Source organism: Piliocolobus tephrosceles, chromosome 3, assembly GCF_002776525.5.
Source record: "Piliocolobus tephrosceles isolate RC106 chromosome 3, ASM277652v3, whole genome shotgun sequence".
Lineage (NCBI taxonomy): Eukaryota > Metazoa > Chordata > Mammalia > Primates > Cercopithecidae > Piliocolobus > Piliocolobus tephrosceles.
In genome coordinates, this window is record NC_045436.1 from 163,344,753 (window position 1) to 163,372,007 (window position 27,255).

General features: G+C 39.4%; 1 protein-coding gene across 1 annotated transcript in view; it reads left to right on the top strand.

Annotated features, from left to right (window-relative positions):
• ADGRA3 (adhesion G protein-coupled receptor A3) overlaps positions 1-27,255 on the top strand; it is a 130,242-nt gene that overhangs the window by 19,244 nt on the left and 83,743 nt on the right. Inside the window, 1 exon segment of the mRNA XM_023223049.2 lies at positions 22,007-22,078. Within this exon segment, the coding sequence (XP_023078817.1) occupies positions 22,007-22,078 (72 nt within the window).

Genomic DNA, 27,255 nt, shown 5'->3' on the forward strand with positions numbered 1-27,255 from the left:
AATAATAGGTAATGTTTGCCGAGTGTGCTGGATCCTGTAGTAAGTGTTTTAAATGTTGTGTTGGTTGCTTTTTATAGTTTCCTAATGAGATCATTATGATTATCCCTATTTTGTGCCTGAGGAAGTGAGGCATAGAAGCTCATTAAGTTCCCTGAGGTCACCCAGACGTAAGTGATGGAACCAGGACTTGAGCCGAGTCAGCCCGACTCCAGAGCCTGTCCTCATAACCAATGTGTTGTAAAGGTCAAAGGAGATTTGTGGACCTTCACAGAAAGAGAACACAAATTCACATTGACACATATAAATTATTTTGAGGTACCGCTTTTCACTTCTGAGATTCAAGTGTGACTCTGGCAAGAAGGTGATGTATGTACTCACATTAATGGGATATATAATATCTTTTTTTTTTAAATGATGTTTAAAAACTGTTGGTATCATTGCCTAAGTCAATTTTATTATTAGTGTTGCAGAATGATGATACTCTAATTTTATCATTTTTTCATGTATTAACTCTGATACTTTTATAAAAGAAATTTACTCCTGATCAATTACTTTGCTTTCTGGAAGTCACTTTATTCAGGAAGGCCAAGATGAGTCCTTGTTTGTTTACCTTTTTTATGTTTCCAAAGCAGTAGTCCGCCACCTTATTCATGGTTTTGCTTTCTGTGGTTTCAGTTAAATGGAAAATTCCAGAAATAAATAGTTCATAAGTTTTACTTATTTACTTTTTCTAGAGACGGGGTTTCACCAAGTTGCCTAGGCTGATTCTAGACTCCTGGGCTCTATGATCTGCCTCTCAGTGTGCTGGGATTATAGGTGTGTACCACTGTGCCCAGCCTAAGTTTCAGATTGTGTACCATTCTGAGTAGCGGGATGAAATCTTGTGCTGCCCCGCTCCATCCTGCCTGGAACTTGAATTAGACCTTTGTCCAAGGTATCCATGCTGTCTGTGCCACCTGCCTGTTAGTCAGTTAGTAGCTGGCTTGGTTACTCGATGGATAGATCATAAGGATCATAAGAAAAGTGAAGAGAGTACAATAGGATATTTTGAGAGAGAGAAAAAAATACACATAATTTTTATTACAGTACATTGTTATAATTGTCCTATTTTGTTATCTAGGTATAGTTGTTAATCTCCTACTGGACCTGATTTGTAAATTAAATTTTATTATAGGTATGCCTGTACAGGAAAAAGCACAGTGTATGTAGAGTTTGCTGCTATCCACGGTTTTAAGTATCCACTAGGGGTCTTGGAACATATGCCCCACATACGAGGGGGTCTACTGGAATAAGTTGGTTCTCTTTGTATATAATTTTCACCTTTGACTTCTATAAATGTATTATTTAGTTAAAATAATCTTTTAAGTTGAAAATGAAACACACAGAAGATTTCATTAGAATTTAGGATTTTCACTATATAATTTTAGTGTTCTACCAAAAAACAAAAACAAAAAACTAAAGAAATGTAAAACTCCACTCAGTTTACAGTAATTTATAGTAGTTTTATTTAGGGTAGTGTGTGTAGTAGTTTTCTTAATTGTAGGATATAGCATATGTTACTTAGGAGGGTCTCAGATTGTTCCAGGAAAGAAGTCCCAATCAGACCCCAAGAGAGGGTTCATAGAGCTCGTGCAAGGAAAAATTTAGGGTAAGTCCATGGAGTAAAGTGAAAGCAAGTTTATTAAGAAAGTTAAGAAATACAAGAATGGCTACTCCATAGACAGAGCAGCCCCAAGGACTGCTGGTTGCCCATTTTTATGATAATTTTGTGATGATATGCTAAACAAGGGGTGGATTATTCATGCCTCCCCTTTTTAGACCATAGAGGATAACTTCCTGATGTTGCCATGGCATTTGTAAACTGTCATGGCACTGGTGGGAGTGTAGCATTGAAGACAACCGGAGATTACTCTTGTGGCCACCTTGGTTTTGATGGATTTTGGCCAGCTTCTTTACTGCAGCCTGTTTTATTAGCAAGGTTTTTATGACCTGTATCTTGTGCCGACCTCCTTTTTTATCCTATGACTTAGAATGCCTAACTGTTTGGGAATGCAGCCCAGTAGGTCTTAGCTTCATTTTGCCCAGCTTCTATTCAAGATGCACTTGCTGTGGTTCATGTGCCTCTGACAAAATGAGTACACATTGAAGCCCTCCAGGAGGGCTTGTTAAAACAGATGGCTAGGCCCCACCTTCGGTAAAAGTCCCAATGCTTTACCAGACTGGTAACATAGTCCAAGGCACAAAAAGGTGGGGAATCTCTGCTTTGGATCTAATGCCAGCCTGCAGGAATTGCCAGGAGAGCAGAGAAAGTATCAAAACAGTGCCACAAAGGCCCACCCAAACCAGTCATTATTTTTTTTGGTCTAACAAAAAAGGAGAGGTTAGATGGTGCTGTTTTGTTGCAAGGGACACACTCAAGATAGACGTGTGGTCGTAGATGCTGGTTTGGAAAAACCATCTATGAAGGATCTTTTGGAAAGATCTTTGGAGGTCTTCTTTTAGAAATTGATTATTGCCTGAGTGTTAGATGAGATTAAAAAGATACTGAAATGGAAGGGTGGAGGCTGGGCACAGTGGCTCACACCTGTAATCCCAGTGCTTTGAGAAGCTGTGTCTGAAGGATCGTGTGAAGCCAGGAGTTTGGGACTAGCCTGGGCAACGTAACGATACCCCATCTCTACAAAAAAATTAGCTGTGTGTGGTGGTGTGCAGTTGTGGTCTCAGCTACTTGAGGGACTGGGATGGGAGGATTTCTTGAGCACAGGAATTGGAGGCTGCAGTGAGCTGTGATTGTGCCTCTGCACTCCACCCTTGGTGACAGAGTGAAACCCAGTCTCTTAAAAAAAGAAAGGTGGGGATCAACAGCTGAAAAATCTGGTAACAGTAGTATCTGCAGTGTAATCTCATCTTGTGTATGCAAAATGCACACTTGTAAATATGTGTGGGTGACTATTGGAAACGAGCTTTATTAAGGTGTTAAAATGGTCATCTCTAGATGATGGGGATATGCTTTTATTTTCTTGGTTTGGCTAGTCTTTGTTTTCTAATTCTTTACATTGCACGCCTACTGCTACTGTAAAATAAAAATCATTTAGAAAAAAGCCATCTTTTCAGTGAGAATGTCATTTACCACACTCTTTAAAAGAAAAATCCAGCCAGCTACACCTCCACTGTTTCTTATGTTATGTCACTGTTTCTTCTGTTATTTTTCTCAATAGAAATGTTCAACAGCTAACATATTCTGTATTTTGCTTATTTATTTTTTCTTCCATCCACTAGTACGTAAACTCCATAAGGGCAGGACTTTTTATTTTCTGTTTTCCCCAGCATCCTGAATGCTGTCAAGCACATAGTAGACACTCAGTAAATCTTTGTAATTAAATACATGAATGAATAATGTCCAATGTCTATGTATATTGGGTTATTGAAGGAAAACGGTGAGTTGCGGTCAAGTTTAAAAACCCTTTGTGCAAACGATTAAAAGTTCCAGCCAGGCCTAGAGTTATCTAACCAATAGGTTTCTGTTTAAGATCTGTTTCCAGTATTCTCTTTTTTAAATGGAACTAGTCTCAAGGAAATAGGAGGAGACGAAGGGCTGGATGGGATGGACTTTCTTTCTTGATGTGCTTTTTTTGCCTCAGCATTCCTGCATTCTTCCCCAGACACCAAATGCATTTTTTCCAGTGCTCCTGTGGTGCTGTAACGTGGGCAGTGTATTGGAAGGAATATGTGTATTAGGATTACTTAGCAGTTTTATTTTCTCTCCCTTGTGCATTCTAAAGAACAAGGACCGAAAACCCCAACCCTGCCTGCTTTTATGTAGCTTGTGCGCTAAGACTAGCTTTATACATTTGCAATTGATCTGACGATGGGGAACTCTGATTAAGTCAAATGTTATCGCCCTAACAAAAAGAAATCCATTCTTCTCATAGTTGACCAGTGTGTTAAAGAAAAAAATTATTTCAATACTTGTTAAGATGGCAAGGAAGACTTTATTTAAGACTGTTGCGATGGGTATCAAGACCATCACAGTACAGGGGAAAGATTGGGCGCAACTCCAGATACAACAAGAACAAGTGGAGGTTTATAGCTGAAGAGGTTGGAGAGTCAGTGGATGGGAAATTACTAACAGGAGACATGAAGGGTAGCGAGGTTCTCGCTGAAGGACCCTGAGAGGATTCTTGCTGAAGGCAGGCTGGGATGATCAGATATCACCTGGGGAATGTTGGAAGAGAGGGATTTGACCAGATACCGTGGGTGGGAGCATTCTCTCTAAACTGACTTTGGAGGATTCTTGCTAAAACTCTGCAGGGACAGACACTGACGGCTCAAGTAGAGGCCCCCTCGAGAAGAGGGCTCAAAGGAACCTGACGAAAGGTTTGGTCGAGAGCATCTTTGCCAAGTATTAGAAAAAAAAAAATACCCAATTGTTATATTTTGATTTTTGCCAATAAAAACTTGTGAGTATTTGTATCCTCTCATTATATACGTACCTACATCATATTATGGATCTTGCCTCTTGGCCTGCAAAGCCTAAAATATTTGCTGTCTGGCACCTGGCAAGTTTCTTGACTTCTGCCCTGGAGTTTTATTACTCCTCTCGTGAATTTTAACAGCCTTACATTTAAACAAAGTTTACCATTGATAGGAGGACCTTGTGCTCGTTGCTCTGAGAGTGCTGGCTACAGGCAGAAAGAGCTTACCTAGTTTATCACACATTGTTTTCCAGTTTCTTTCCTGGATATTTTCAGCTAGACACCCGGAATGTCTGCCTGCCTGTCTTTTTCTGACCACTTGTTTGCCTTCTCCCTCCCTCCTTTGACCCATTCATGAACTCAGGAACACCCTCACTATTGGTATCTCAGTTCTCTGGGGCCATTTACACCTGCCTAGAGGATCTGCTCACTCCCTGTGCCTGGATTTCCGACCTACAGAACTGTGAGCTAATAGACAGGTGTGGATTTATGCAGCTCAGTTAGTGGTAACTTGTTACACAGCAATAGAAAACAAATACAGATCTTTGCAAGGTTATCTCACTTTAAATGATTTTCCCCTTCTTTGTCTACCCTTTAAATTTCTGCTAGTTTTGTTTTGTTTTTTTCTTTTTACAGCAAAGTTCAGAAATATTTCCCCTAATCATCTTACTTTTCAGCAACATTGAAACTCTATATTCCCTTGGGATCAGTTACATATCCCTCTTGTAGCACTTAACACTTGGTGTACACTTGTGTAATGTTAGTCTACGAGGTCTGTTTTTGTGTCTCTGCTGTCACTCCCAGCACACAATAGTTGCTCAAATATATTCTGAAATAATGAGTAATAGGTCCTACATTAAGAATTTTGGCTGAAAAAAAAAATCAGAGTCTCAGACTCCTGTAAGAACCTCAGGATGGTCCCAGTAGAAAGCTTTCAATTGAATTAAAATGCCAAATAAAACGGCTTTTATTATATTCATAAATATTAAGTGTCCAGTGTTCTTTATTGATATACAGACATCTTAAAAAAATGGGCTGTCTTTTCTCTTGAAGCTAATGTGTTCATAAGATAAGATGAAGTGTTATTTAATAAACAGTTTTTCATTTTTAGGCATTTTTGAAAGATATCTACTGTGGCATTAAGAACGCTTCAATTTTTCTTAACCAAATGCTGTTTGATTTCATGTAAACTTACAGTTTAATGCTAAGGCAGAAAAATAGGTTATTTCCTTTCTATTTATGAGACTGCTAAGGAAATAATTGAAAATAGAAAAAAAATCAGGCCTCTTTTATTTATTAAAATGTCAGATCTTTGATAAGAATGCCTGGAAACTTGGTTATTTATTGAACCATTTCAGGAGTTAAGGGTAACCACGAGCCCAGTTTGGAATCTGTTGTCTCAGTGTAATTATTAATGGCAACTCTTTTTATCCTCAAGTGTGTTTGATGATAAATTGTATTGTGACCCTATAGTAGTATGCTACCTGTTGATGTTTGACTTGCTGTCTCATTTTGAATAATTGTTAACCTTACAGAGATTGAAGTTAGAAGTACTATTGTAGATGGTTTAAGAAGGCAGAATATACTGAACTCTCCTCCATTCATCAAATCTGTAGGAAAGATATTAAAACTGAGTGATGGAAATACCCACGAGTTTTCATGTCTGTTTGGAAACTTGAAGGATCATTTTCTCTGTTATGGAATTTGGAAATTTTAATAGAATGTGTCCAGCTATGCATCTTTTTCATCAGTTTCCCTAGCGCATAGTTAGTCTTACAAGTCTCTCTTCAAATGAAAGATATTTCCTTTTCGTTATTTTTTTTTTCCTCATGCACATATTTATGCTTATACATTATGTTTTTATTGTGGGGAAACATACATGTTTATCATTTTAACTATTTCAAAGTGTACAATTTAGTGCCATTAAAGACATTTGCCTGTGGTGTAACCATCATGATCTATACCCAAAATATTTTCTTCATTCCTGATATGGTTTGGCTATCTTCCCACCCAAATCTCATCTTCAAGTATAGCTCCCATAATTTCCATGTGTTATGGGAGGGACCTGGTGGGAGATAATTAAATTATCAGCTGTTTCTCCATACTGTTCTTGTGGTGGTGAATAAGTCTCATGAGATCTGATGGTTTTATGAGGGGTTTCCCTTTTTGTCTGGCTCTCATTCTCTCTTGCCTGCTGCCATGTAGGACATGCCTTTCACCTTCTACCATGATTATGAGGCCTCCCCAGCCATGTGGAACTGTGAGTCCATTAAACCTCTTTTCCTTTGTAAATTACCCAGTCTCATACACGTCTTTATCAGCAGCATGAAAATGGACTAACACAATTCCCAATGTAAACTCTGTGCCTGTTGAATAATATCTCCCCAATTTCTCCTGCCCTCAGCCCTTGTAACCTCTATTCTACTTTCTATGGAGGCATTTCCTTTTATTTTTTTAATTATTGTCACTCTTCTTTTTTTCTCCCAGTAGACTTCTATTACTTGCATATACTGTAGGTGTCTTCATGATTCGCTTCCCAGTAGTGGCTTTTGTTTACTAAATTAATAAGGTAAAATTATGTTTTCCCCAAATTTCTAATTTTCTGTGCTGTTATTGAATCTTCTTAGGTTGACTCATGTCTCTGTCTGCTTTTTATATTTCTGTACTGTTACCGTCTATCCCCTCTGATAGCCCCACGTCCTTCAAAGCAGACTTCTGGATTGTTGTCGTGTTTTCTCTGGCCTCTAGATCCCTGAAGTAGCCATGCTTTTCTCTGCCTCCCATGGCCCTCTTCACACTTGCATTCGGTTAACCTCTTATAGCTCTTAGAGCACTGTAAGTTGTATGAGGCTCGGGGATGGTCCCAGCCCCCTGAAGCCTGGTGCTGTAGGTGCCAACAGAGCTCATCTGAGGAGTTAATGATGTCAGATCTCCACAGCCTAAGATTTTGTCTGTTGGTTCAGGCGGTGCCAAGGCTTTGGCTTTTTTTTTTTTTTTTTTTTTTAAAGCTTCATAAATGATTTTGATGTGCAGCCAGAGTTGAGAACCAATGTTCTGCACTAAGGGTAGGCAAACTCCTGCTGTCTAGGCCCGGCTAGTAAATATTTTAGGTGTACGGTCTCTATTGCAGCTGCACAACCCTATACATGTGAAAGCAGCCATAAAACAATTCACAGATGAGTGAATGTGGCTGGGTTGCAATAAAACCTTATTTATAAAAACAGTTTACAGGCTACAGTTTGCTGAACCCTGCTCTAAACAAATCAGCACCATTATCCCTGTCTATGGATTCTGACACTGAAGGTCAGAGCAGGGATCACTTGTCACTTAAGTTTATACTAGTGTCAGGTGGCAGCATGGATTCAGATCTAGGCACCCTGACATCCGGCACCCCAAGCTCTGGCTTCACCCGCCACACTTTTGCCTTTTGCTTCCCAGGTACCTGGCAACTGTAGTTCAACATTCTGTAGGGTGGGTGTGGCAGGTCATTGTAGTGTTATCCCTTCAGAGAGTTTCTTGGTTAGATAAACGGGAGAAATATTTAACAACACAAATTTGAGTAACTGTCTTCAATTTAGAATGATTTGGTTTGGCAGGTAGTTCTTGCTGAATGCATTTCGTCAAAGAGCTTTCTGGAGAGGCTATGTCTTCAAACTCTTGTCCTGCTCTGTGGCTCTCTTGTTGGTGAAAATGGTATAGTGTTTCCAACTTTAGATGGGTACAGTGTGCTGTCGTCCTGCTTTGTCATTAGATACAACTTACACTGTTATTTAGACCAAGGGTCACCAACCCCCGGACTTTGGACAGGTACCAGTCCATGGCTGTTAGGAATGGGGTGGTACAGCAGGAGGTGAGTGGTGGATGAGCAAGTGTTACTGGCTGAGCTCCACCTCCTGTCAGATCAGCTGAGTGCTAGAATTCTCATAGGAGTACGAACCCTATTGTGAATTGCACATGCGAAGGAGCTAGGTTGCACGCTCTTTATGAGAATCTAATGTCTTCGAAACCATCCCTCTTCCCTCCATCCATGGAAAAATTGTCTTCTGTGAAATCAATTCCTGGAGCTAAAAAGGCTGGGGACCTCTGATTTAGAATATATTATCTCAGTTTAAATTTTGCTCATTTAAAAATACTTATCTAAACAATATCTGTGAAGTTGTCAGTTTGAGTTAGTTTATTTTACCATGTTAGTGAAAACATGTTAGAGGCATGTTCATGAACCCCAGAGGTGTCACCGTTGGGAGAGACTGGTGTGGTGGAGCAGATGCTGTTGACTTTCTCGGGAGAGAGCATAGTAGCCCAGCCTGGCTGGTATTCAATCAGTAGATGCTGCTAATGAAAACGTCCAGTATCAGCTTTATTCTCTAGCTATGATGTCCAGTTGCTTGGATCTTAGCAGTCAGAAGGCCTGCTTTAAGTGCTTCACCACACATTCTCATATATATTTACAAAAGCCTTGTACTGTCTCTTAGAAAGGCCTGGGGTGATAAACAGATGAGGCATTAAGTAACTGAGGGGTTAAGAACTTGTCCAAAGTCATGAAGCCGAATCCTGGTGTTAAGATTCAAATTCCAGTATTTTGTATTCCGGAGTTTGCCTTCTGTGATTACTATTAAGTGCTCAGTAATTATTGAGGGAGGGCAGAGACTGGAAAAATGACCCTAAATACAAAATGGGTTAGCGTTGCCAGCCAGGCACTGAACCACATCCTCAGCCCTCGGAGGTTCTCCTGCATCTGCCTCTGTTTCTTTTGAGTTGTTGGAGCAGGATGAGTATGGCACTTTAAGAATGGTTGTGGTCAGGGACATCTGACTGTTTTACAGAGGACCTGGGACTTTAGCTTTTGGTTGATGTATGAGGTTTTCTTGTTTTACACAGATACCCTTGTGATTAAAAGTATAATTCTGTTAAATGAAAGGTGGTTAAGCTTTTTCTATGAGTTGTAGCTTTCCCTGCACGACGGGGAAAAGATGGGCTAGAAACCAAACCGTCCATGAATCACTTAGCATCCAGAGAGGACATATAAAAGAGGATGGAGGCTCTACTTTTAGGAAATGACCCCTTTATGGCCCCGTAAGTGGATGTACAGTGAGCCGCGTCTGTTTACTTTTCCTCCTTTCCTTTCAAAATTCTGTTGAAAACAGAAGAAACATAAAAATATGAAAAGATCCATAACAGGGCTGAAAAATAAGAAAGTTGCTCCAGAGACCCTGGAAGCATTGAGGACACTGTGAGATAAATAAAGCACACTCCACAGCAAGGGAACTTACAACCCAATAGAGACAGAAGTGGGAATAACTAGAAAAATGGATTTTCTTAACAGCATCCTGGATGATTCCCAAGAACTGAAACCATAGGGGGTGGCAACAAAAGTGGCTGATGAGAGTGCCTGGCTAGGAATTAATAACCTGAAACAGCTGTTCCAGTTCTGCTATCAGTCTGGCTCTGAGGGGATGGTGGTCCAGTTTGCTTCTGTGACAAGATCATTTAGCTTAGTTTTAAATAATCTGGGAAATTTGCCAAGGCAGAATATAGTGGGCGACTGTGTAGCAGGAAGGAGAAGTTGTAGCGGGTGCCAGGTATCTTTTGTGTCTCCATCTCCATGGATATGCGATTTCTGAACCTAGAAGTAAAGGCAGTTTTGCTCTGTCATTCACCATTATTTTCATGTGTGCTAAAGAAACCCTCTGCAGCAACTAATAGTGAGCATTCTAGCCCCACATTTGTAAATATGAGCCAGCAACCAAGAAGGATCATCAGACGTTTGAGAAGAAGCCAACAGAATGAGAGGCCACCAAACCAGTCCCATGGAACCTCTGGGGAAAAGTTAACACAGGAAAATTCTAATTCATAGTCTCAGATCCAAGAGTAGAGCAACTGATTGAAAAATAAAAGAAAAATCTCCTGAGAAAGACCAAGCAAAGGAGTTCTCATAAGTTAAGTATGGGCTTATAATGTTAAAAAGCTGTGGTGTGGGCTGGGTATGGTGGCTCACGCCTGTAATCCTGGCACTTTGGGAAGCCAAGGTGGGTGGATCACTTGAGGCCAGGAGTTCAAGACCAGCCTGGCCAACATGACAAAACCCTGTCGGATGTGGTGGCCCATCCCTGTGATCCCAGCTACTCAGAAGGCTGAGGCAGGAGAATTGCTTGAACCCAGGAGGTGGAGGTTGCAGTGAGCCGAGATGGTACCACTGCACTCCAGTGGGTGACAGAGTGATACCCTGTCTCAAAACAAAACAAAAAAAAGTGCTGGTGTGGGGTCAGTAGGTGGGCTGAAGGGAGAAATGGTAACAACTAAAGACTTAAGAAAATCAGTGGTCTGGAAAATTAAGCAGAGGACTTATTCCAAAATTCAAAGCAGAAGGATTAAGATGAGAATTCTGAAGCAGAATTAGGAAATGTGAAGGTTGGAACTAAGAGGTGGACTATCCAGCTAAAGAGCAGATGGAGTAATAAAAGGCAGCCTAAACAATTCTTTGATTCAAAGATGCCATCAACAGTCAGATGCTTATTTCCAAACAACTTTTCGGCGAGGGAGCCAGAGATGTAATTATTCTTAAGAGCTGGTTTCTCTAAACGTGCACATATTTTTTATGTACCCCATGAAATGCCACCCCATGAAATGCCACTTCCTTAGCACCTCTGTCACCCCCAGCCTTCTCATTCTGAATCACTTAACCATTTGTATTGTACATGGTGTCGTTTTACTACAAAACTGCTTACACTTTTTTTTTTTTTTTTTTGGAAACAGGGTCTCACTGTATCACCCAGGCTGGAGTGCAGTGGCATGATCTCAGCTCACTGCAACCTCTGCCCCCGGGGCTCAAGCGATTCTCTCGCCTCAGCCTTCTGAGTAGCTGGGATTACAGCGTGCACCACCACACTGGGCTCATTTTTGTATTTTTAGTAGAGACGGGGTTTCACTATGTTGGTCAGGCTGGTCTCAAACTCCTGACCTCAAGTGATCCACCCGCCTTGACCTCCCAAAGTGCTGGGATTATAGGCACGAGCTACTGTGCCTGGCCTGCTTGCACTTTTTATTTGAAGATAATTTCAAACTTACATGACTATTAAAAGAATAAGAATAATGGGTAGAACCTCTGTATATTTTTTACCCAGATTTACCTGATTTTCCTATATTACTAGCATTTTACCCCTTTATTCTTTTTTCTTTTTATATATGCATGGAAAATATATTTAAAATCATTTTAGGGTATATTGCCTACATCGTAATTGCACAGTTTTTCATAAAAGTAATCTTGACTTTTTCTTTAGTATCTTTAGGTTGTGATAATATAATTTGGACGCCTGTATTAGGTTTTGCATTTTTCTTTACTTGGGATTAATTTAACAAGCTTTAAAAAAATGTAATCATGCATCATTGGAAGTTTAACTGTTTTTCTTAAAAGTTAGCTGGCAGCTTACCAGGGTTGTGAGCTGCTTGAATGATAGTTCTCTATGACACACAAATGAATCCCTCCAGCCTCTCCTAAATGTCAAATTCTGAGAGATTTGATATTCTCTGCCTTTAATTATGCTGACTGTCATAGCATATGCAATCTTCTGTTGCATGACTGTTTATTTCAGTGCTGCATCATAGTGAAACCTTAATGTATAAACATTAAGCCATAATTAAAGATCCAGACTTAAAATTCAACCACAGTTTGTGTGTGTGCCAACAATGACAACCACTGATAAATGCTTAACTTCCTCCTTTTCCTAACAGCTGGAAGATTCTTTTGCTATCAGTTTTAAGATGGTTTTAAGTTTAGAAGGTCTAACATGTAGAAAAAGTATCTTAGGACACTTCTATTGCAGTACGAAGAGAAGAAAGAATACTAGACATACCCTGGTAGAATTTTTGATTTCCAAAAAGAATCCCATGAGACTGAGGAAGGAATAAGGCTGGGGCTGAGATTTATATTTCATCTGTACCACTGCATGCCAGTAAATTATAGGTGCTATGTCATGTCCTCAGGGAAGGATCTTTGAACATAGAAATTTAAACCCAGTTTTATTTTTTATTTCATTCATTCATTGCACAGATGTTGTGGGACCTTGTCTGTTGGGTCTCCTGGGAAGCACATGCCAGAGTGGAGCTAGGAGTTTAAGATGTTTACTAGGGGGAATTACTATGAAAAATAAAGAGAGAAAACAGAAGCAGGCATGAGAAGTCTTCAGATGGGAATTGCAGGTCTAGCACCTGTGAAAGGAGAGGGGAAGGAAAGGTATAAGACTGCGTTACAGCTATGAGAAAGGCTTGGCCAGCCCTTTGCAAAGCTCTGGTAGAGATCGTCCACCAGAAGTCTACTAGGTAGAAATGCGGAGTCCCGCTACCGCTGCTGTGCTTAGTCATTGGCTGGGGACTGCCTGCAATGCGCATGGCCTCTGCTTGAAAATTGAAAACGGAGGCAGATCCTCTAGACATCTGTGGCTGGGGGCCCTCAGCCAACTGCTCTCCTGCCCCAAGGCCTCTTTTGGAAAGACAGCTGAGTAGGGGCATGTGCCTACAACAGTCACTCATAATTGACATTGCTGGAATGTTAACTCTGCCGTTTAGTCTGCATGTGAACCTGAGCAAGTTATTAATTTCTTTTGCCTTGCAAATTTTTGGTCATTGTTTTGAAGAAAATAATAATATCTACATCATGGGTTTTGTTTTGTTTTGTTTGAGACAGGGTCTTGCTCTGTGGCCCAGGCTGGAGTGCAGTGGCACTGTCATAGCTCACTACAGCCTCGACCTCCTGGGCTTGAGCAATCCTCCCCACTCAGTCCTCCAAGGAGCCAGGACTACACGCTCGCACCACCATGCCTGGCTGTTGTCTTTACTTTTTGTAGAGTTGGGGTCTCACTGTGTTGCCCAGGCTAGTCTCTAACTCCTGGGCTCAAGCAATCCTCCTGCCTCAGCCTCCCAAATTGCTGGGATTATAGGTGTAAGCCACCGAACCCAGCTATATCATAGGGTTCCGGTGAAGAATGAGTATATTCACTGCACAATATGGTCACTCAGATATTCACCATTATGTTCTTTTTTTGTGAGGATGCAATTATGGTCAAATTGGAAAAGATTTCTATACTTTATGGGTTTTACTTTGTTGTGGGAGAAATGATAGATACACAAATGCCTGAACAGAGTGATTTCAAATAATGAGAAGTGTTAAAACAAGGTGAGTAGAGTGAAGGCAAAACATTTCTTGACACACAAGAGCTAAAGCATACCACCCAGAATTATTTTCTGCAAAAATGAATGAATGAGTCAATGCGTCCAATCAAAGGAGGAACATTGATGAACCAAGTAACTAACTGTGCTTATGACAAAATGTATTTAATTGCTGATGCCATGTGGAATTACATGTAGTTTTAATATGAAGAATAATCAAATGGATGGAGAATTTTGAGATTCACTAGATACTGTCATTTTTGCCAGGAAGAATTATTTTAGAAAATAGCATTTTATTTGTATTTATCTGAAAATGGAATAAGCTGAGACAGAGTAAAACAGGAGTTGGCAAACTTTTTCTTTGAAAGATCAATTAGTAAATATTTTAGGCTTTACAGACCAGAATATCTGTTGCCAACTACTCGGCTCTGCTGTCCTAGCACATCCTCAGTATTTGGTAACTCTTGGTTCTATTAAAATTATTGTAGGAGATACCTTCTGAAAGGGAAAATTTAGGGGAAATCCTTTGTACAAGTCTGTTTTACTCTGTAAAACTTTCACAAAAGCATACAAATAAATAAAAAAAGCAGCCATCGACGGTATGTAAACAAATGGGCATGGTTGTTTTCAGCAAACCTTTAAGGGCATTGAAATTTGAATTTCCTACAAGTTTCATGTGTCACGAGGTAGTATTGTTCTGATTTTTTTTTCATGTGTTTAAAAATTTAAACACTGTTTTTAGAGGTCTTAGGCTTTAAAGAAAACCAGTGGCTGGTTGGGTTTTTTGGCTTCTGAACTAGAACTTTGACGAATGTTGGGAGTCACCAGTTTTCATTACTGGGGTAAATGAAGGAAAGCACTAGAAATTTATTTTTGAGTAGTTAACATTCCTGATTTTTGCTTATCACAGGTGGCCCTAAAAATTTAGGATAGGTACCAATTGAATTTAGTGACTCACCTGGCCCAAAATCTAGCCAACCTTCCTTATCTCTTTTTCTTGTGCTTGATAAACAATGTTGTAGCAATAACATATTATTATACATGCTAAATCTAACAGAGTATCAATTTGCATTAGTACAATTTGTAAAATGGCAAATGAGAAATGTCAAGGAGTGGAAACTTTTATTGTTTTGAGACAGGGTCTTGCTCCCTCACCCAGGCTGGAGTGCAGTAGCGAGATCATAGCTCACTGTAAACTCAAACTCCTGGGCTCAAGTGATCCTCCTGCCTTGGCTTTCCGAAGCACTAGGATTACAGGCATACTGGGGCCTCAAAGAGTGGAAATTTAAAATACATAAATGTATGCCTTGATCTTTCTGTGTGAATACTTAAAGTGCTTCCTCTCCCTGTGTCCTACAACTCTCCATCTTTCTGGTATTTCATTTTGTAGATAGACAGAAGAATTCCATAAAATCCCCTACTAGTGGAACCAACGTAAGTATCCAGCAATTAACTTTTACAGACAGTAGTGCAATGAATAATTTTGTTGTATAAGTATATAATTATATAAGATATAATATGTAATATATTTTGTACAAGTGAAACTATGTCTTTAGGGTAAATTTTCAGAAGAGGAATAAGTGGATGAAACAGTGTGTTTATGTTTGTACTTTTACCCTCCATAGTTTTGTTTGTTTGTTTGTTTGTTTGTTTGTTTTTAAGCGACAGGGTCTTGCTATGTATCACCCACGCTGATCTTGAACTTCTGGGCTCAAGCAATCCTCCCACCTTTGCCTCCTGAGTAGCTGGGACTATAGGAGTTAAGCTACCATGCCCAGCTGATTGTACTGATTTATAGCAAAATATGAGTGGCTCTTTCCTTCAGAATATTAAATGGGTGATCACATTTTCCCCCGACTGTGAAAAATTATTTGTGGCATCTTGTTTTAATTTGTATTTCCCTCATGACTGGAGGTTGTCATACATCCCTTTATTTGATTGTGATCCATTGGTGTTTATTTTTCCTGAACTATCTGTTCAAGGCTTTTGCTGATTTTTCTTTTTTCTTTTTTTGCCAAAAGATTTTTAAATACTTTAAGTTCTGAGATACATGTGCAGAACGTGCAGGTTTGTTACATAGGTATAGACGTGGCATGCTGGTTTGCTGCACCCATCAACCTGTCATCTACATTAGGTATTTCTCCTAATGCTATCCCTCCTCTAGCCCTCCACACCTCTATAGGTCCCTGTGTGTGATATTCCCCTCCCTGTGTCCATGTGTTCTCATTGTTCAACTCCCACTTATGAGTGAGGACATGAGGTATTTGGTTTTCTGTTCCTGTGTTAGTTTGTTGAGAATGAAGGTTTCCAGCTTCATCCATTTCCCTGCAAAAGACATGAACTGATCCTTTTTTATGGCTGCATAATATTCCATGGTATACATGTGCCACATTTTCTTTATCCAGTCTATCAATGATGGGCATTTGGGTTGGTTCCAAGTTTTTGCTGTTGTGAATAGTGCTGCAGTAAACATACATGTGTATAGTGTCTTTATAGTAGAATGATTTATAATTCTTTGGGTATATACCCAGTAATGGGATTGCTGGGTCAAATGGTATTTCTAGTTCTAGATCCTTGAGCAATTGCCATGCTGTCTTCTACAATGGTTGATGTAATTTACACTCCCATCAACAGTGTAAATCATTCCTGTTTCTCCACATCCTCTCCAGCATCTGTTGTTTCCTGACTTTTTTTTTTTTTTTGAGACAGAGTCTCGCTGTGTCATCCAGGCTGGAGTGCAGTGGCGCAATCTCAGCTCACTGCAAGCTCCGCCTCCCGGGTTCACACCATTCTTCTGCCTTAGCCTCCTGAGTAGCTGGGACTACAGGCACCCACCACCATGCCCAGCTATTTTTTTATATTTTTAGTAGAGATGGTGTTTCACTGTGTTAGCCAGATGGTCATGGTCGCCATCTCCTGACCTCATGAACCACCCGCCTCAGCCTCCCAAAGTGCTGGGATTACAGGTGTGAGCCACCACGCCCAACTCTGACTTTTTTTTTTTTTTTTTTTTTGGTTATACTTTAAGTTCTAGGGTACATGTGCATAACGTGCAGGTTTGTTACATATGTATACTTGTGCCATGTTGGTGTGCTGCACCCATCAACTTGTCAGCACCCATCAATTCGTCATTTATATCAGGTATAACTCCCAATGCAATCCCTCCCCCCACCCCATGATAGGCCCCGATGTGTGATGTTCCCCTTCCCGAGTCCAAGTGATGTCATTGTTCAGTTCCCACCTATGAGTGAGAACATGCGGTGTTTGGTTTTCTGTTCTTGTGATAGTTTGCTAAAAATGATGGTTTCCAGCTGCATCCATGTCCTTAACGAATAAATCTTTCGCCTTTTGCCAACTCTGACTTTTTAATGATCACCATTCTAACTGGTGTGAGATGGTATCTCATTGTGGTTTTGATTTGCATTTCTCTAATAACCATTGATCATGAGCTTTTTTTTTTGGCCGCATCTATTGGGGAGGTTTTTTTTTCTTAATTTTTTTAAAAGAATTCTTTGTATATTTGGAAAATTAGTCCTCTACCTTTAATAGGAGTTGAAAATATTTGTTTATCTTTTCACATTGCTTATGGATTTAAAAAAAATCAAAAAGAAATTTTAAAAATGTGCTGCATTTTAAAATTTTCTATTTGCTCTTTTCCTTAGTTCTGGGAAATCCTTAGTTATTATGGGTTGTAAATCTGCTTTTCTTCTGTTTTTCTGTTTTATCTCTTTCTGAGGCTCATCTCTGCCTTCATCTTCATAGAGTGTTGAACTCTGTCTTCTCTTCTTCCCTGTTAAGGACACTTGCATTGGATTTAGGGCCTACCCTAACTCAGGATGCTCTCCTCTCTAGAACCTTAATTTAATCACAACAACAAACACTCTTTTTCTAAACAAGGTCACATTCACAGTTTCACATTCATAGGTTCTGGGTGACGCCTTTCAACCCACTTCAGCCATTCAACCTGCTACAATAACCCTATTTGATTGTTTATCTGACTTTTCCCTCCAGCAGTTGATGCCCCAGATAATAGCCCCAACATATTTGATCTGAATATTTAGTACTCTTCAAATGTATTTTTAAATTCCTCTCAAAAGGATAATTATTTTGTGCCTTCTGCTATACAAGGTGTGAGTGTTGACAGCAGTTTTCCATGACTTACTTCATTCTAGGACTTGAAATAGCAAGCAACTGCGAACTTCTAATACTACTTAATGTTTATTTCTTCTGCTTCATAAACTTTTGATTTTTTAAAAAAGTATGTCTATAGTAAGTCTCACTCCTGTTTTCATATTCCAGCATAAGCAATATACCAAACTTAAACTTGGTACCGTGTTAAATAGCAGCAATGGACATCAAAGACTTTCTTACGGTGTTTAAATTCAAGAGACAAGAGCTCCAAGTAGCGTTCCTAAGCATTGTCTATAGATCATGTGGCGGTAACGTCATTAGTATAGAACAGAAATGGGTGTATATGAGCTTTATGACTTCGGTCAAGTTTTATATTTTTCATTTAGTTACCTCCTAGAAAGTTTGAAATTTCAAAGATGTCAGCAAAAATATTGATTATGAATGGGTTTTAGGTTTATAATGATACATGATATTACGCGTTTGGTAGTTCCACAGTCCCCCATTTCAAAATTGAGTATAAAAGCTGTCTGCAGAGTAGATTTATTCATACTGATTCTGTTTTCTAGTGCGAAATCCTTAAACACATCAAATAATGTGTAGACTGAATATATTAACTTGAGGTTGTAAACTATATTTTTAAGGTTACAGTTATAACTTTTTAAGTGTGATGAAATGTCTTCCTTTTTACTTTCCTCAATAAAATCTATCATTTCTCGTGCTAAAGCTTTTATGACTGAGCAAATGACAGTCCTTTTGCTGAAGCATTCCTGAATTGCAGTGAGTGTAATTCAGCCACTACCCTGGCCGTTCTTTATTAGCTACTCATGTCTGGGTTTCATTCTTTACTTGGAAACAGCACACTAATGTCACTGAGGTTGGTCGTTTGTGTAGTTTTCATTTCCCTGTTCTTTGGTTTATTTTAAATTCTTAGTCACTGCAAAGTTTGACAGCTTTGCTCATTAAAACTTAATAATTAAATGTAGAAAATTAAAACTAGCTGGAAAGGATCTCGGTAATAACTCTATTTTTTTTTTGGTCTTAAAAATGAAGTTGATGTCTACCTAGAAAAGTGAAGTGACTGTCACACAAACTGAATCATTTATTCCTTGTGGGGTTAAAACCCTGGACTCTGAATACAGCACCATTGTTATTTGCACTACTTTTAGTGTCTGTGAAGTTTCTAACGTCAGTCACTATATAAACATTTATTGAAAATAATTAAATAAATGTGACTCTTTAATTTCAAAGCATAAATTATTTACTTGTTTTTATTTCTAAGATACACTCAAAATAAACTCAACCTCAAACTGTACTTAGCAATTAGGATTCTTATATTTATTACCAGGAGGAAAAATACTTAAAAAATAGGAATGTTATTTTGGAGATTTCCAAAGATATTGCAGGATTATAAAGAATAAAATATAAATTGGCCAGGTGTGGTGGCTCACACCTGTAAACCCAGCACTTTGGGAGGCTGAGGCGGGCGGATCACCTGAGGTCAGGAGTTCAAGACCATCCTGGCCAACATGGTGAAACCCTGTCTCTACTAAAAATACAAAAATCAGCTGGGTATGGTGGTGGGCACTTATACTCCCAGCTCCTTGGGAGGCTGAGGCACAAGAATTGCTTGAACTTCGGAGGCGGAGATTGCAGTGAGTGGAGATCATGCCACTGTACTCGAGCCTGGGAGACAAGAGCAAGACTACGTCTCAAAAAAAAAAAAAAAAAAAACCAAAACCCAAAAAGAATAAATGAATAGAAACCTCATCACTAAAATAGTGATCATTTTGATATGTTTTCTTCCCAATTATTATTATTTTTGACTATGCAGAGATTCTTTTCAATGAAGGATATCAGTTTTGGTGTTTGCTTTTTAAAAGCTTGTAAGCATTTTTCTCTTCAGGTCTCCTTTGAAAGAATCATTTTTATTGGAGGCATACAATTTTGTTGTTTGGATGTATTATAATTTGTTTAACTCTTCTTGTAACTGACCTCTATGGGAGTTTCTAATTTTTGTCTGTTATACGTCATGCTGACATAAAGTTGCTGGAAATACCTTCTGTGAGATGTGGTGAGTGCCCGCTCAGGATAGATACTGTTGGGGATAGCCAGGGTCATAGGCTCTTAGTATGCTCGCTGGGCTGCTTGGGAAATCTTGCTCCAGAGGTGAGCTTTGAGTTCATATATGAGTCTCAATTCTGTTTTGCCTGTGCTAAATAGCTGCCAATTAAAAACAACAACAACAAATCCTTTGTGGTTTTGATTAGAGGAAATTGTATTTTAATCGGAATGTTTTTGATCACCATATTTTCTCAGTCCCAATAATTGAAGACTTATATTTGCTTTCGTAACTAACGAACAGCTTTGTTGGGTAGCTGGGGGGACAGAATACAATCCAATAATACACTTGGATTGTAAGATACATCTGGATTTCAGAAAACATTTTTTTAAAATTTTGTTTATTTTGGCAGATTTTGGGGGAACAGGTGGTGTTTGGTTACATGAGTAAGTTCTTTAGTGGTGATTTCTGAGATTTTGGTGTACACATCACCCGAGCAGTGTACACTGCACCCAGTATGTAATCTTTTATCCCTCACCCGCCTCCCACCCTTTCCTCAAAGTCCATTGAATCATTCTTATTCCTTTGCATTCTCGTAGCTTAACTCCCACTTGTGAGTGAGAACATGACCATGTTTGGTTTTCCATTCTTGAGTTGACAGGTCAGAAAACATTGAAATGAGGGAGAATGTGTATCTTAGAACCAAGGAAACAGAGTTTGAAACTTAACGGATACTCATTGAGTATGTCATCCTTTTTCTAATTCCTTCTGCTGTTCGTGAGGTAGATTTTATTCTTCCCATTTTATCAATAATGGAACTCTGTTACTGAGAGGAGGTGTGACTCGCCTAAAATCAACGTAACTTGAAAGTGATATAGCTAGGGTCGAAACCCAGGTATGCTCCACTTTAGGAATTCCTGAAAGAAAGCCTCTGATATGTTAATCTGCAGGGATTTTAAAAGTTCACTTAGATGAAAAGAAAATCAAATGTCAAATGGCTATTTTGTTTTAATGCAAGGAATCCAAGTTTTTTTTTAGACAAAATAATAATACCTAAAATCTTCTGACCCAGAGGTATGCTCCATTTACATTTTATATACAAGAAGTGCTGTGTTGCATTGTCTCAAGAAACACCAGCTCACATTGTAGCCATTGTGAAGGGTGCCTATGAAAGTTATGCAATGCTGTGTGTGATGGAGAGTTTTCTGCCCCAAATGCCTGTAGTGTGCCTCCTGACCAACATTAGCTTATGTTGAAGAACTTGGCATTTGGAGTAGGAACTGCTGGGTTCAAAACCTGGGTCTGCCATTGGCTAGTGTAATCTTGGGCCCTTTACTTAACTCTTTTGTGCCTTGGTTTTCTCATTTTCCTTACTTTGATATTCCCACTCCCCGATTCAGATAACTAGTATTTTCACCTCATTCATGGATGCTCATTATTGATATTCAGGCTCCAAAAGCTACATAAAGTTACAAAACCTAGAGGGAGTGCCAGATAATATGAAGTCTCTTCTCAGGCAAGTCCGACCTTTGGGACAGGTGCAACTATGACTTCTTTGAGTCAGTTTTTGTTTTCAATTCATTTTTGATAAACATTGTCCTAAAGTGTGAGATATGATACTATGATTCAGCTATCTGTGTTTGTGAGTGCATGTGAAAAGCATAGTTTTACGCAAATGGACAGTAGATTTGTATATTGTTAAATTGCAAATAATATTCAGCATTCTTGAAATGATATCTAGAAGAAACCTTGTTTCTTTATAAAGTCAATATTTTATAGGATCATAGATTATGCATTTTTCTGCTAAGTTTCCAGGTTAAAAATGAGTATTCAACTTGCATAATTTGATTAATTATATAAACGTACATGGTATGGTATTCTTTATGCTTATGTTGAACTTAGAGCTATTACATATCGACTTTTCTCTCAAAGTTTTGATTATGCGTGATAGAAATAATTTAAATGGGACAAGATGCATGAGTAAACTACTTTAAATAGTTGGTTTCTCAGAGAAAGGGGAAGACACTCACTTTTTTTCAGCCATCTCAAACATTCTGGCTAATAAATGATGTCTTGGAGTTCCTCATAGGTTTAAACATAATAAGCTAAATTACTTTGATATTGGTAGTGTGTATTAGGCAACTTATTATTATTATTATTATTTTTTGGTATTTTTTAGGATTCTGAGTAACAATAAGATATCCGAGCTGAAGAATGGCTCATTTTCTGGATTAAGTCTCCTTGAAAGATTGTGAGTATTCTTTAATTATCATCTCATAATGATTTTGTTTAATGCATTTTCATTGTAAATCTTCATTGTAAATCTGTCACTAAACTCCCAACTATTCAAAATAAAATTTGAGTTTTTCTAACATTTTTTAATGAAAAATTTTAAGAATTTTATTTTAAAAAACAAATATCTAAATTCTGTAAAGGGCCACATAGTAAGTAAATTGGGTTTTCACAGCTGACCACAAGTGACTCACCTCTGCCCTTGAAGTGTGAATGCAACCTTAGATAATATGCCAATGAGTATTGCATAAGACAGTACTTAGGAATGATAAATGAATCGATGTGGATGTCTTCCAGTAAATCTTTACTTATACCAGAGGTCATGGACCATACTTTGTTGACTTTGTTTAAGTGTGCTAGCTTAAAGCATCTGTGCTGTCTTGAAATTCTGTATCTTGAAACATGTATGCCATGTTAGGCCATTCTTGTATTGCTGTAGAGAAATACCTGATACCGGGTAATTTATCAAGAAAAGAAGTTTAATTGGTTTACGATTCTGCAGGCTGCACGGGAAGCATGGAGCTGGCATCTACTCGGCTTCTAAGGAGGCCTCAGGAAGCTTACAATCGTGGTGAAAGGCCAAGCTTGCATGTCACCATGGTGACAACAGCAGCGAGGATGTGATGTCAAGGGGAAAAACACTTGTATAAGCTTTGATATTTTATTCAGATGTCTTTGAATGTGATATGTTTGTAAATATATATTTTTCTTAGCGATTAGGTCTAGTTTTGTTTATGATATGTCACAGCACTCATATTTATATGAGAAATAGCACTCATATTTTTGCTTTGGTGAGTTTCAGACAGTGGACATTTAATTTACTTGTATTCTGAATGCTATTCTGGGATCACATTTCAAATTCCCCTGTTAACTCATGCATTTAGGATAAAATTTCAAAATACATAAGGAAGCTACACTGTGAAACATCTCCGTTTCTGTGGAATAACACACTGTCCTCATTTTTCTTAATTCTCTTTGCTCAGCTTCACTTTCTCCACTTCTCTACGTGGCCTTTTCTTTACCCTTTTACCTAGAGGCTTCTCCTGTGATAGAACTCATACAGGTCTTCATTGCCTAGGTTCCCGATGTGTATGTAAATATATATGATCTAGCGTTCATCATTTCTTTATGTATGTCTCTGTTCTTTTCATTTAGATCAGATGTCTTTAAGTTAGGTTATATACATGCATGTGTGTGTCTATATATATATATATAGACACACACACAGAGGAATATTTTTAAATGTTCTTGGCACAGTAGGAGCTCTTTATTTCAATATTCCTACCATGTTCCATGTCATCCATGTGCTTTAGAGTATGCTGATCACACCCTTGGTTCTAGGCCTGCCTAAGCTAAGGATGGTCCTTCATATACATTCGATGGTCACTATGGTTCAGGAAAGGACCTTTGGGACTATCAGGAAAGCAGATAGGTAGCCTGGGAGGACCCATCAAAACATGACTGCCTTGGATCATTGTGTGAGACAGTACATTCCTATTATGTTTTCTGTTCCCTGCAAAGAAAAGTTACTGGGTTGACAGATACCGCTTGCATATAACACAGTGTCAGGCATTTAGTTTGTGCTTAGTTGATAATGAAAGGCATTAGTGTGGTCTTCCCTTTCCAAAAGAAAGGATGGCAGGCACTCCTAGTTTATAAATAGTGTCTGTTGTGTTTAGAAACACATTTTATTTTTGGCACCTAAGATTGATGTGGCTGTTCATGTACACCATGAAAAGTATAGACAGCACAGCTAATGTTCTGTGCTGTGGTGTGAATTACTACCCTTTTTGTATCTATTTCTTTCTTTCCCTTGTCTTTGACCTTATTTTCAGCCATTTAAAGCTAACAAATCTCTGTACATGTTAGAAACAAATTAAGGAGCCATTTTGGGTGATACTAAAGTGCTGTGATTTTTCTAGCCAGCGGTCTGTTTATTCATGAATCCCAAAATACTTCCTCATTCCTTTGTTGGGACCACAGAGATCAATATACAGATAAGGGACTTTGAGAGACCGTTTTATGAGTGGGGGCTTCAGTGTGAAAACCCAGTGTTGACCCTGGGACCTGGGCCTCTTGTGTTAGAGAACATCTTTATCTACACTGGCCCTAAGCTCAGCATATCTGAAGTACACACACATCAAGGGCCAGACCTGAGTCCTGGCCTCGGTCTGGCAGTGTGTGCGGGGCGGCATGCATGCCCAGTTGGGACCTGCCTCCCGTACGGTTTTTGTGGGAGAGCAGCCCACTTTAGAAAGAAAGAAAAAGTGATGAAAGGGCTGGGCTCTTTTTTTCCCCCTGTTTATACTTATTTTATTTTGAAGAGGTTTGTTACATGTCATGAGGGTTTGTTGTACCTATTATTTCATCACTCAGGTGTTAAGCCCAGCACCCAAAAGTTATCTATTCTGCTTCTCTCCCTCCTCCCAGCCTCCCCCGTCAAGTAGGTCCTAGCGTCTTGTGTTTCCTTCTTTGTGTTCATAAGTTCTTATCATTTAGCTCCCCCTTATAAGTGGGAACATACGGTGTTTGGTTTTCTGTTCCTGTGTTAGTTTGCTAAGGATAATAAAGGCTGGGCTCTTAGCTGCTCTGCTCTGGCCCTGGGAGGGAGACACTCGGTGCTCCCTGCTCCTCCAGAGGAGCAGACTTTATTCCTTCACACTGACTGTTCCTGTGCGTCTCTCCTTATGTCTTCTAAATGACAGCCTGAGAACATTCTTGGCTCCAGTACTGGGGTGGAAGCCACTCCACCCACCCAGTCATGCTTTCAGCAACCCTTAACCAGCGACTGATAGCAGATGGTGGGTAACTACCCCGCCTGCCTCACCTGTCAGGTGGGGCCGCCCTGAGGTGCCTTCTCCACCGGCCTGAGAGTCCCCAGGGACTGAGTCTCAGGTACCTCAGTGGTAACGTCTTCAGCAGCTCACCTTGTTGGACATCATTCTCTTTCTTGTCTCACTTCCCACTTTTCTACTGGTGCATTCTGGGGTCACCCCCCAAGTAAAGCCATTATTTTCACCGTTGTCTGGGAGAATTCCTCCTAAGAGATACAACCGGCCAAATAACATGTTTGCCATTCAGATTTGCCTAGTTAGAGAGTCCTGAAGGTGAGAATAGAATAACCAGATGACTTGAAAATATAGCAGATAGGATATGGCGTAAAAGATGGTTGGCAGAACAAGGAATTACTCACACCAAGGTCAGAACTTCAAAGCTGTGGCCTTGAAATTCCTGGAGCCAAGTCATACAGAATGAAGGTTAGGGTTTTGTAGGGTAGGGTGGGGAGAGTGGGCTGAGATAGTAAGAGCTGGCTCCGTTGAACTAATGATGATGACCCCATTGTTTGTTTCTGATCTTGCCCCATGTAGGAAGCTAGCAGTGTGTGTGTGTTCTTTATTTTCATAGGAATATTTAGGTTGAGTTTTTTGTTGTTGTTGTTTTTGTTTTTAAATTTAGGAGCTCAGATTTGGGGTTTTACTTTTTATGATAAAGTAACTAAATCCTCATGGTGTCGTGGAAGCTAGTTTTCTAGTTTTGGTTCACCTTTTGAAGGTAATTTGCTTTATTTTAGAAGTCTATTGAGTGGATAACTGATGCAAATTTATTGTATCACATTAATTAAAATCATAAAAAGATAGTTGACTTAATATGAAGGTTTGGTACAGGTATTGCCTCAACAGGTAATGAGTCTTTTCCGTGTAGCTGATTTAAATTTATTCAGCAAACGTTTAAGGAGCACACACTGTGCTAGGCTTGGGGTTTATGGAACGTAGGCAGTAATGGGGAGAAACGTAGGATATATATAGTAAGCAAATCTCGAGTACTGTGGATAAAGAAAATGTGTAAGAGGATACTAAGTTTGGGAGTGCAGCACTGTGAATGTCTGCGAGTTTGTGGTGGAATGGGATGAAATTTAAAAAGACTTTGAAGAGAGAGCCTTGCTCATGCTAGATGAGACGGTTTGGAATGGGGTGGAAGTAGGGAGCCGTGTCAGGTCTCAGGTAATTTAAAGTTTATACTATCTGTTTAGAGACCAGTGCCCTAGACTAGACCATGGTTATCAAACTTCATGAGCATCAGAATCCCTGGGGTTTTGTGAAGGCACAGATTATGGTATCCTATGCCACACTGAACGTGGGATAGGTTGACTTTTGAGATGGCTGTTAGGCTTCCAGACAGAGACATTGAGTGAGAACTCACAGAAGTGGTACATTTGGTCTACAGTTACAAATTTGAGTCTAGGGACTCAAAGCTGTAGGTGGTGATGAGATTGTCTAGGAGAAGGCATAGTGCGGTAAGAAGAAGTGGTGTGGGTCAAGTACCAGTTGGTCTGATAAATACAGTGAGGATTCATTCATTCAACAAAGTGATCAGGAGTTACTGTGTGTTGGACATTTTTCAAGTAAAGAAGACAAGTAGTACACACTCTCTGCCTCATGTAACTTATGTTCTTGTGATTGAGAGAATAGAAAATAAATGAAATGATTCAGACAAATAAAGAAAATGATAGATTCTGGTAAGTGCCATGGAGCAAAACCAATCAGAAGGGGGCTCTCTGTGGGCTGAGGATGTCTTCGGTTTTCGGTAGCGTGTGCAGGGACACCTCCGGGGGAAAGCACAGAAGAGAGGGAGGTGAGGGAGGGAAGTGAGTATATAGGAAGAGTATATAGGCCCTGCTGTCACATCAACCAAGGAGTCTTCCCCCTCTCCCCAGCTAATTGATGTTTTGGATTCTTGATCCTAGAGGCCCCATGCTGTTAGGCTGCTAAACTTGCATAATAATTGTCTCTGTTGGCCTACTTGCTAAAAAACATTGTTATTAAAAGATAGAATTACCTAGATTTATACTTCCTATGAATTTTCTGCTTGGTGTTTTGGTAGATACCTGTTTTTAGATTGTTTTCAGCATTGAGACTTTTATATTCATCATCCATGCATTCACCAGTCTGTAGCCTTCCTTCCTTCCTTCTTCCATCTTTTTTATTTTTATTTTTTTGAGATGGAGTCTCACCCTGTTGCGCAGTCTGGAGTGCGGTGGCATGATCTTGGCTTCCTGCAACCTCCATCTCCCAGGTTCAAGCGATTCTCCTGTCTCAGTCTCCCATGTAGCTGAGTTTACAGGTGTGTGCTACCACG